General features: G+C 46.5%; 1 protein-coding gene across 1 annotated transcript in view; it reads right to left on the reverse strand.

Moving 5' to 3' along the window:
* LOC147729766 (caspase-1-like) overlaps positions 1 to 6,488 on the reverse strand; it is a 793,050-nt gene extending 786,562 nt beyond the window's left edge. The window contains exon 1 of the mRNA XM_086954652.1: positions 6,363 to 6,488. Coding sequence (XP_086810778.1) covers positions 6,363 to 6,369 — 7 coding nt within the window. The 5' untranslated portion in view covers positions 6,370 to 6,488. The remainder of the gene's footprint in view (positions 1 to 6,362) is intronic.
* Between the last annotated feature and the right edge of the window lie 5,798 nt (positions 6,489 to 12,286).

Raw genomic sequence — 12,286 nt, forward strand, 5'->3', positions numbered from 1 at the left:
GGCCGCGTTCGATACTGTCAGTCACGCAACTCTGAATAACAGACTAGAGGAAGTAGGGGTAACTGGCCTTGCCCTACAGTGGTTGACATCTTACCTTGGAAACCGCCACCAGGTAGTGGCATTGCCACCGTTCAAATCCAACATCAGAAGAGTGGCGCAAGGTGTTCCACACGGGTCGGCCATTAGCCCTATCCTCTTCAACCTGTACCTGTGGCCCCTGGTTGCACTGATCAGATCTTTTGGCATAGCGGTGACGAATTACGCAGACGACACTCAACTTGTCTTCTCACTTGAGGGCAAGGAAGCAGTGACACTTGACACCTTCCACCGCTGTATGCTCGCAACTGCGGACTGGCTGAACCAGAATTCGCTGCAGTTTAACAGCTCTAAGACAGAAGTCTTACACTGCACCACTGACCGCGTCCCTAGACCTCTTCCGCCGGATTTCTGGCCACCCTCCTTCCAAAGCACGACTGTCTCTACCACCTCGGTCCGTAACTTGGGAGTGATGTTTGGGTCCAATCTCCAACTGGATGCAGCTGTCAATAAAACAGTGAGTATTTGCATGGGATTGCTCCGTATGTTGAGAAAGGTTCTCCCGATGCTTCCCATGGATAGTAGGTCAGAGGTGGTGAGGAGCATCATCGTAAGCCGCCTGGACTACTGCAATGCTCTATTTCTTGGAGCACCAGCCACCTTGATAGGAAAACTGCAACGGGTGCAAAATCTTGCAGCCAAATTAGCGCTTGCTCGCCACCGCCATGACTCCTCATCCCAGGCATTAAGAGACCTTCATTGGTTACCGATCCTTCAACGGATCGATTTTAAATCTCTATGTATCGTATTCAGGGCCCTTCACGGACAAGGCCCAGTGCCACTTCAGAACATGTTCCATTGGTACACTCCGTCCAGATCCCTTCGTTCGGCTTCTGCCTACCTTACTGTGGTGCCTAAAGTTCTGAGATCACGGCTGGGTGGACGATCTTTCAGCTTTACGGCAGCCAGACTATGGAACACTCTTCCGCTAGGATTGAGAAGTATGAATGACCTTGTCTCTTTCAAGAAAAATTTAAAAACACATCTCTTTCCTAGGAATGCATCTTCTTAGTTCTTAAATCAGTAGGGTGCGCAGCAGGATCCTTTCAGTCAAAGCGCCAGGATACCCGTGGGGTGACAGACATGCGCTATGAAAGATTACCAATACATACATACATACTGTCACTATGGGAATATTATAATGTATGCCACATCATACAGTATATTACTGTGCGCATCGTACACAGACTAAAATACATAAACAACTTCAGAATCAACACACACAAAAACAGCCGGGTCTGGTAGACTAATGCGTCCACTATAGAGGCCTGTGTTCAACCTCATGGTAAAAGGTTCAAGACCCAGTGGGGCCATTCAGCCTTTCATCCTTCTGAAGTCAATAAAATGAGTACCATTGAGTTGGGTAACAATAAACCTATTATTCAATGCCAAGATACCCTTGGATGAATGTGAATTTTACAAACACACATGCTGTTAGATAATTGAGGTGCAAAAGGAAGCTCACAGGTCTGGGCTCCGGTGCCACTGCACCTGCTGCATCATTGGCTGGTAACACCCTGTCCCCAATCCCTCATACACACCACCTAACTGCAGCTTGCCTCCAACATGAGGTACGGTTGCCACATTGCCGTTCTCTTCCAACATGAATATTTAATGTCTCGGCCAGGGTAAAAATAGAAAAAAAATCAGCATCTTTCCCCTGTACAGTGCATACTTAGAACAATATTCATAAAAGCAATGCACTTTAAAATGTGTTGGAGAGGTTCCTTAATTACACCTGACTAGGGTTACCACCTGGCCTATTTTCTACTGCCACCACCTGTATTTTAATATCCCAGCTGGTACAAAAATTAGCAAAACTACCTAAAGCAAGAATGTTTACCTCTTATCTGTACCTAATTCAAACAGCAAATATAAATGGAAAACACTTTTAAATGGATTCTAGAGCTGCAAATATTCCTGAATATTAAGTATAGCAAAAACAGTCGGAAAAGTCCTGGTACAAATGTATACATACAATTTTTTAGGTCTCGCCTGTCGATGCGCATGCGCATCGAGCAAGCGAGAGTATTGCGACTTATCCACTCTTTATCCACACTGCAAGGAATCGTGGCAATTCCTTGCAGTGCCCGTGACTTTTAAGGTCAATGCGCATGCGCATTGAGCTTATGCGCATGCGCATTGACCTTAAAAGCGCGTGCGCGTCCGTCTTTGTTTACCCGCTCCGCCCCCTCCCCTTCCCGCCGTGTTGCATTTCTCCTCCCCCTCCCCTCTCTTCCTTCCGTCTAACGCCGTCTAACTTCCTTCCGCGTAACACCGCCGCAACGGTCACATCACTCGTCTTTTCAAACACTAAGGCTAACCCTTTCTATCATCCTCAGGAATAGCCTTGTGCATGCACAACTGCGCCTAGATTCTCATCGGCACACAAAATAACCGGACCTCCCTAAGAGCCGCCAAGAATAACCCCGGCGATCTGCTCTGATTGTCTCCCTCCTCCAAGCCCCCCCCCCCCTCCCCCGGTAAGACTCCACGCGGTTTGCGTCCCTCGCGCAGCTCACCCGCTCCGCCCCCTCCCCTTCCCGCCGTGTCGCATTTCTCCTCCCCCTCCCCTCTCTTCCGTCCGTCCGTCTTGTTTTCTTTCTCTCCTGCCTCTTGTGTTTTTCTCCTTCACTGTTGCCTTTTCTCTCGCCAGCTCTATATCGTCCGTTTCTTCTCTCGCATCCAACCCGCCGTGTATCAGTGTATTTTCATGATGTTGCTGTTAGAATTTTTTATTATTTATTGCTTTGTTCCCATGCCCCACTCTAATGCTTTCGTTACCTCATAATTTTGTTTTCTTTGTTTAATTTAACCCGCTCCGCCCCCTCCCCTTCCCGCCGTGTCGCATTTCTCCTCCCCCCTCCCCTCTCTTCCGTCCGTCCGTCTTGTTTTCTTTCTCTCCTGCCTCTTGTGTTTTTCTCCTTCACTGTTGCCTTTTCTCTCGCCAGCTCTATATCGTCCGTTTCTTCTCTCGCATCCAACCCGCCGTGTATCAGTGTATTTTCATGATGTTGCTGTTAGAATTTTTATTTATTGCTTTGTTCCCATGCCACACTCTAATGCTTTCGTTACCTCATAATTTTGTTTTCTTTGATACACTGTTCCACTCTCTCTCGATTTTTCCCTTTACATCATCACCCTTAGTCTTTCTCTTCTTCTCCTCTCTTACCGTTTCCTCTCCTTCCCATGGTCTCATTTCCCTCTCTTGTACTTTTTTTCGTCCTCCTTCCGCTCACCTGCCCCAATCTCTGTAATCTCAATCTAAAAAGCGCTATTAAGCGGCCAGCATTGGCCTCTTCATAGTGCTCCTTCAAATTATCCGGTTATGCACCCCGCCTTCACTGTCTGCCACCCCCCACCTGAGGCCAATGCCAAAAGCTCTCCCAAGGGCGAGATCTACTGGCTTTGTCAATGCTTTTTGCATACAATGCTCTTCCAAGAGACACAGCTGTAGCATTTCACTGAGGTGAGTTTCCTGAACCCTTACATCACAACTCCAAGGAAAGGGTTACTGACAGACTGATCATAGACCTGAAGTCCGTGTGCTTTTCTTCCATAGCCATCTAGTCAGAAAAGCCGCCAGCAAACACAACATATAAAACTTGCTACCATATTAAACAGGAGTGGCAGCTGAATGAAACCGGCAGCTGACAGGCAAAAAGATGAAGGATATGACAGGTTGCAGCTATCCTTCAATGGGAAATGGGAGCTCCTTCAACGTTATGCAGTGTCAAATCCGCTTTCCAAAACACAAATGATAAAGACGGCAAGCTTCTCAGGATAAACGTGTTTTAATGCATTGCTGCCGGTTAGACATTACACTTAATACGGTCTCCACCCCTGCTTGATGGCACGAACAAGCAGAAAGTAATGAAAGTGCTCTTTAGAATGCATACACATTCAAAAGTAGAAAGTGAGCAAAGGAAATGTAGTCCTTTTCACCATTTTCAGTCGTGATAGAACGTGCTCTACCTGGGAACTGAGGCTCATCATCTGTAAAAGTCATTGTCTGCACTGTGGTCTATCTTGTAACACATTTACCCCTCCCCCAGTGGGAGTGCTTTGTCCCCAGTGCCACACCCTCCCTTCTCGAGAGAGGCCCAGGGACATTATTACTTTGTACTGAGGAGTGCAGTGTGCGAACCAATCACTCAAGGCTGCCTGACGGTTTTCAACTTCCTTACATTAGGCCTGTACAAATTTATGCCAGCCATTGTACCCTCAACCCCTCACTCACCCTCACTCTCACTCCTCACTCCCCCTCACCCTCACTCACCCTCAACCCCTCACCCTCACTCACCCTCAACCCCTCACCCTCACTCACCCTCACTCACCCTCAACCCCTCACCCTCAACCCCTCACTCACCCTCACCCTCACTCACCCTCAACCCCTCACCCTCACTCACCCTCACTCACCCTCACTCTCACTCATCCTCACTCACCCTCAACCCCTCACCCTCACTCACCCTCAACCCCTCATCCTAACTCACCCTCACCCTCACTCACCCTCAACCCCTCACTCACCCTCACTCACCCTCAACATCAACCCCTCACCCTCACTCACCCTCACTCACCCTGACCCTCACTCACCCTCACTCACCCTCACTCACCCTCACCCACCCTCACCCTCACCCTCACTCACCCTCACCCTCACTCACTCTCACCCTCACTCTCACTCACCCTCACTCACCCTCACTCACCCTCACTCACCCTCAACCCTCACTCACCCTCACCCACACTCACCCTCACTCACCCTCAATGCCTCACCCTCACTCACCCTCAACCCTCACTCACCCTCACCCACACTCACCCTCACCCTCACTCACCCTCAATGCCTCACCCTCACTCACCCTCAACCCCTCACCCTCACTCACCCTCAACCCCTCACCCTCACTCACCCTCACTTACCCTCAACCCTTCACCCTCAACCCCTCACTCACCCTCACTCTCACTCACCCTCACTCACCCTCACTCTCACTCACCCTCAACCCCTCACTCACCCTCACCCACCCTCACCCTCACTCACCCTCAACCCCTCACCCTAACTCACACTCACCCTCACTCACTCTCACTCACCCTCACTCTCACTCACCCTCACTCTCACTCACTCTCACTCACCCTCACTCTCACTCACCCTCACTCTCACTCACTCACCCTCACTCTCCCTCACTCACCCTCACTCACCCTCACTCACCCTCACTCACCCTCACTCTCACTCACCCTCACTCACCCTCACTCTCACTCACCCTCAACCCCTCACTCACCCTCACCCACCCTCACCCTCACTCACCCTCACCCTCACTCACCCTCAACCCCTCACCCTCACACAGTGCAATAGGTCTCGGAGCATTTGAGTTAGAGCTTTTAGAATTGTTTATGGCTTTTTTTATTTGTAATTCTTTAGCATTGGCTACAGGAAACAAAAATGCTAAAGATTTACAAAAAAAACCATAAACAATTCTAAAAGCACTAACTCTAATGCTGCGAGACCTATTGCATTTCCAATGCTTGTTTTATAGTTATATTTAGTATTGTGTCCATGCCTGTGCACACTCTTAAAACTACAACAAATAACTGGTATTTCTTTAGAAAGGTGACAACGTTGCCCCAGATTGATAATTAATGTAAACAAATAAAAAAGCATCACAATGGTTTGCCGTTTGCTACCTCTTGTATTTTGTTGGCGCACGATTGTCACTTTTGCCTCATGTAATGTAACGTCTGCTTTTGTAATGTGTTCACTTGTAATGTTCTCATGCATCAGTTCTGTTCCTATTGTGAAGCGCTCCGACACCTTCGGGTAAAGTCCGCGCTATATAAAAACGCATAAATAAATAAATGTATCCATTCCCTGCTTCCACCCGAGCTAAGGAAAACAGAAATGCCGTTCTATCGTTCACCGTTTCCTAAACTGTTGCGCGATACCTCGCGCCTTCCAACCGGCGGATCGCAGAATAAGTAAACACTTCACCATTCTATGCAACGAGGGAAGGGCACAATTTTAAGAACTCAGACACTCGGGTAATATTTTGTAAGATTTGGCACGGGTCCAAAGCACAATCAGTCACTAGCATGGCACCAATAGCGCCTTTGAGTATTCGGCGCTATGACTCCCTAAGGCCGCCGCTACGGCGATCAGCGAGTAAACAGGTCTTGTCACCTCGGCTGCGGCCACCGTGACCCCATCGTCCACCCCGTGACCTCCTCACTAGTGTCCGGAAGTGAAAAGTTAACATTGCCTCCGAAAGCCCCCACGCTCTTACCGTCCATCTTCAATGACAACCCACGAGAGCGAGGAACAGACAACCGGAGCAGGAGCGATCTTCTTACATTAGATAGTGAAAGTGAAAATGCAATACAATGTAATTCAATGCTCGACGTGCATGTAGGGCTTCAATTGGTGGGACTTAAAGGAACCCCCTCCCAGGAAGAAACCGAAGCCCTCACCTCAAGGCAGGAACCAAAGACTGCAACTCCCAGAATGCAAGAGCGCCACCTGCAGTTCGTGAAAGTTCTAATTAATACAGAATGTCGGTTCTCCTCAGTTCTGGCGTGAAGCGCGGCCCGTGCAAGACTGCAGCTGTGCACAGCGCGGGTGCCCTCGGCGCCTGAGGTGCCTGCAGCCAGACTGGGCTTCCTTCGCCCACAGTACTTTGCCTTTTAAGCTCATAGGGGGAGGGGTCAAAACTGAAGTACACGTCCACAATGTCTGGAGCTCATGTATAGGAGGGGGGAGGAATACCTATAGAGAAAGGGTCGGAATCAGGCCCAGCTCAAGGATTCTTGCTCAGGGTGGGCCATGAACTAGAATGGGCAGGCCACGAAGATGAATGGGTAGTGGTACAAAGTATTGCAGCAATCTAATATTTTAGGTACTGACATTGTCAACTTTTGCTATTTTACCACCATAAACACCAACAAACGAGGTGTCCCTGCTTCGCTTCTGGCTTTGTGGAAGGGGAGGAACGCAGCATATAGATTGGCTGCAGTCTGCTTCTGGTTATGGGCAGCAGTCCTGCTGCCACACCAGGGGTACCAACTGGCAGGGTGCAAATTCAGGACGGTCATTGTAAAAATTCAGAACAAAGGGTCAAAATTCAGGACAAAAATTCAGGACAGAAGGTCAAAATTCAGGACAAAAATTTGGGACAAAACATAAGTTTTACAGACATATCAGAGGAGGTGGCACAATAATATATAAGTAAATAGACAACCAAAATAAATAATAGTCAAAATAAGTTTATATATAAGTTGAGCCAATCGTGCACTTCACAGTTTTTCAGTATGTGCACAGATTTGCAAAGTGACATCGGGCCCTTTCTGCAATTAAGATTTGTGCTAGTAACAATAAACATTATTAAATAGTATTTTTTTATTTGTATGTTGAAGTCTGTCTTTTACATGTACAGTGAAAACGCTGTTAGTTATTTTATTTGTATTTTCTTCAGCATGGTGCCAAGACAAAAGCAGAATGCTTTGCCCTAGTCCCATGCAGGAGAAGGCACACCACATGCTGTCCCTACAATTAGGCCCATTTTCATTCTAAGGTGCTAATCTAAGTCTTAGTATGACAATGGGCCACTCCACAGTCAGAGGGGCAGTGCTTAATTTGTAAAATTTGAAGTGCTGGTGCTTGGGTAGGCCACACCCACTTCCCTCGGCTCCACCCACTTCCACCTGTGACTCGTCTCTAGATGGCAGAGGTAGGTACCACTGTCCAAATAGGGACCCTTGCTTCTAGTCAGGGCAAGGAGATAACCCTCTAAGATAACCCCTGCTCACCCTCTAGGTAGCTTGGCCTGAGCAGTCTAGGCTAACCAGAAGCAATGCGTAAAGTATTTGTACCAACACTCACAGTAACACAGTGAAAACACCACAAACTGATTCCACAACAGTTTAGGAAAATAAAGTTTTTTATTCTAAACTACACAAGACCAAAACGATAAAAATCCAACATACACAGTTCAAGAATATGGTTTCAAAAGAGTTCTTAAGGTTGTAATCAAAGTTCTTTAAGTTGCGATAAAATAATCCACAGATGCGTGAAAAGTTCACAGTTGCGTCACATTTACTCACAGTACCTTTTAGATGCAACAAAGTTCCACAAGCAGGAAGCTGGTGCGGTGGAAAACAAGCGATGCGTTGCTCCTGAGACCCTGGGGAGGCGATGCAACAGCCCCGCTGCAGCAGCGGGCGTGTTGCGACGAATCCGGTCTGTATGGGGAGGAACGCCACTTGTATGGATTCCGGTCCGTAGGTTCCGTAGGAAGTCTGTTCTCGCAAAGGCACGATGCGACGATCTCGTAGGGGCTGCGACGATCTCCGGGGCGACGATGCGCGGTCCAGCGGTGATCCTCTCTCTCGCAGCTCCTCGATGCGATGGTTCTCCGACGATGCTCGCAACGACGTGATGTGGTCCGCAAGCAAGCGGTGCGGCGATCTCACCCAGCGACGACAGGCTCTGCGACGACACTCACAGTGATGTTCGGCTTCCCGCACCGATCGGGTGCGTCCCGCAAACGAAGGATGTGACAGCTCTGGCAGCGGCGTCAGGCGCTGTGACGATCTCTACCTTCGTAGCGGCGGGAAACTTCTTGCACTGTCAGGGATGCGCTCCGCAAGCGAGCAATGTGACACTTTTCAGTTCAAAAGTCTCTCAAGCTTAGTTTCAAGCTTCCCAGCACAGGTACAACTTCCAGAGGCCCCACAACTGGATCAAGCACTCTAGGAAGGACAGAACTCTCTCAGCAGAGTTCAGGGAAGTTGGGGTGAAGTCCTTTTGTTCCTGGAACTTCAGAACAGGGAGCCAGCTCTTGTCAGGCCCTTGGAGATTCCTTCAAGACAGGGGACACAGCATACAGCAAAGTCCTTCCCCTCTCCTTGGCAGCAAAGCAACAGGTCAGTCCAGCAGCGCAACAGCAGGACAGTCTTCCTTCTTCAGATTCAGCTTTCTCCTTGGCAGAGGTTCCTTCTTGATTCCAGGATGATCTAATTTTCTGTTGTCAGGGGTCCTGTACTTATACCCCTAAAGTCTTTGTTCTCTTAGTGCATGTGGGCCATGAGCCCGGTCTGAACCAGTTCTGGGTGGATCCTGAGTATCTTGTTTTGCTGGCTTCTTCTTTCCTTTCAGAGTGAGGGGCAGAGTCGTCAGCTGCCCAGCAGGAGGTGGAGCCAGCATTGTGGCAGGCAGGCACAGCCCATTCAGGCCCAGGCAGTGGCGGCTGGTGGATTTGAAAAGTGGTGGGGAGAAATGTAGTCCCCTAATGTAAGAAGCGAGCGAGCGAAGCGAGCGAGCCCAAACTCCATAAGGAGGGTGCGGGGGGGATTCCCCCGCAAGAAAATTTTGAAAAAAATGGATTTAAATGTTGGGTTTTACACCACATATTTACTGCAAATTTCAGAAAAAATAGGGATCCAAATGTAGCATCTTGAAGCTACAGAAGATGGTAAACAGGGAAATCCTTGTTTTAAGAGCACTGTTTTCAAGTGTTTCTAGACCGAATAAAATTACCTACGTGGGGCAAGTCATCTGGGAGATAGTTCCATAGGACAGGAACTTGTACCGAAAAGCTACTGGCTACCCTTACTTGTCTTTACCAATAAGATTAGGGATTTATTTCTCACTCTCCTGTCCACAAAGCAAGGAGCCATGCCATTCAGGACCTTAATGCGGATACAGAAGGTCTTAAACTGGATCCTGTGTCTGGCTGGTGGCGAATGCAGGGACATCAATAAGGCAGTGACATATGTGATTAGTGAGTTTAGATATCAGACATACACTTATAGACAACAGAGTCACAAAGTCCTGATGTACATGCAAAATCTCAGCTTTACAGCATCTTAAGCTCCACACTAGGTATAGTTTTCTGCAAGAAATTTCGAAGTTGCAAGACGAAATGTTTGGCAATTCTCTAATCTATTAAAAATAAAACCTAGACACCATGTAGCACAACAAACCAGAACATAGCACCCAGCAAAGCATATGAACACATCACAGCTCAATACAATATAACAACTCAAGGCATACCGCTGCATCGCATTATAGCTCACTGCAACCCATCACGACATCAGAACTCAAGGCAACTTGTAACATCATAAGACACATCACACCACCAGAGAGCAGCTCGTCACAGTATCAGGATGTGCTGTTTCAGGCTCCAATCTTTTTTTATAAGAATCACAATCATAGTAAGTACTGTACAACAAAACTCACTAGTAAATCAGCATGTTCAGGTAATGCAAAGCAAAACTCAGAATCAATAGTAACATCAAAATATTATTATTCATTATTATTTAGTGCACAAAAGTATATATTTGGAACGCTTGCACACTACTAAAAATGTAGCAAAACAGCTCATCAAACTTGAAAGCCATTCTCACAAAGGTTGACTGGTAACCCTTCAGCTGATTATTGCTCTATTTGTGTGCAATCTGGTACTAATGTGGTCAAACCTCTGCCCAGTATTAACATGTGCAAAAAATGACAACAGTATGAAGTAATACTATCAGACAATGTGCCACATTAAGCCACATAATTTGCCTTTTCTTGGCACATAGTTTAGTCAACCCAGCCGCATTATTTAGCCCTCCCCTGTCGCATAATTCCGGGGCCCTTAAATATTGCCGATTAAGGTGGGAATACCATGCTCTATGTCCCCAAAAAACATTGCTAATTGTGTGCAGTTCTCAATTGTTACCTCCTAGTCCTTCCTTAGGCACACTGTTGAAGGAAATTGTACACGTGTTAATACAATTCATGTTCAATTTTCCTTCATAGTTTTATCCTGGATCGGTTCGCAGAGAAAGCAGATTACAGGCTGTTCAAACAGAAATCACCAGCTGAGACAGCAGCATTTGACATCAAACCCCCTAACTCCATGGGCAATAACCTAACAAGGGATCAATCAGAAAAGAAGCATCAGAAATCTTTCTCATAATCTCATTGACATAACCTCGATGTATGGTTTGATATTGCATTGGATTCTTGTTCTGCAGAGACAGCCTTGCAGGTGGCAGGTTTTCTTCTGATTTATTTCATGTCTTGATGGATGGCCACATGCCTTTGTGGTCTAAGAGGTTATTGCGTTCATGAGGCTGTCACGTTTGATTGATCGATTCAAATGTGGGCCAAACCAGGGGTTAAAAGTGGGTGGCGGCCTCCTTAGAACCATTTTGGGCACCGAAACCTATGTGTGTTCCACATTAATCACTGCTCTTTGCTCTTCTAAGTCTCAGTAAGAAAACAAAAGTGAGAGTACGGAAATCTCACACACAAAGATCAGTGCCAGCGTGTGCAGTGACTGCCGGAAGCAAACAACATGCGTCATTACTTTATTCACCTTCACACCACATGTCAGGGAAACAAACTTTCAGAGTCTCGTTGTGGTCACGTAATGAACAACATAGGGGTTCAGTCGAGCGGATAATGCAATGTGATGCAGTGGTTGCTTAACCTACAGATCTAATATTCCCTATTTCTTTTAATACTACATTACCACATTCAGCATTTAAAATAGACTTAAGGTCAAACTTCACATCTCTGGTTGCAAACTGCAGGCCCAATATCTGGATTATCTGAGAGGAAAACTTTGCCTTTCATCTGTCAAAAGTGGATAAAACATTATAGACCCATCTGAAATAAGTAGCAATCTCTGAAGTTCTAAGAGACAATTTTTAAAATGACATGAAGAGTCACAATGAAGGATGGTAGGAGCACTGTTTGCTCTGTAAGCCAACACATTACACATATAAAACCTAAAATAAGAGAACAGCCCATATTGAAAACAGTAAAAGCATAATAACCATATTATTTATCCTAGACAGATGAACGCTGAAAGCCACCCATCCTCATCACCACTCCCAGAATTAGTTTGCAGAATGTTTTAAATCTGATCCCTACTGTACCTTTAAAAAATCTGATTGCTTTGTCCTCACCTGTGCCTCATTTCTATTAAAGTAACTATTTTCTGTGTAAAGCACTCTATCACTGAGCAATGGGTTTCAATGGTGCTATATAAAAACCACTACAATGATTGCCAAACAACTGAGTTGGAAAAATAAATAAGTAAACATGCTTTTTTTTTTTAAATCATGCATGCGATTCAATGAGCTTTACCTCAAAGAACTTGTGTTTTAATGTGCTGTGACTTATTCTTGGTTTTCTATTTCTAAGAAACACTAAAGAAAA

This window comes from Lissotriton vulgaris, chromosome 2_1 (assembly GCF_964263255.1).
Source record: "Lissotriton vulgaris chromosome 2_1, aLisVul1.2, whole genome shotgun sequence".
NCBI classification, from domain to species: Eukaryota; Metazoa; Chordata; class Amphibia; order Caudata; family Salamandridae; genus Lissotriton; species Lissotriton vulgaris.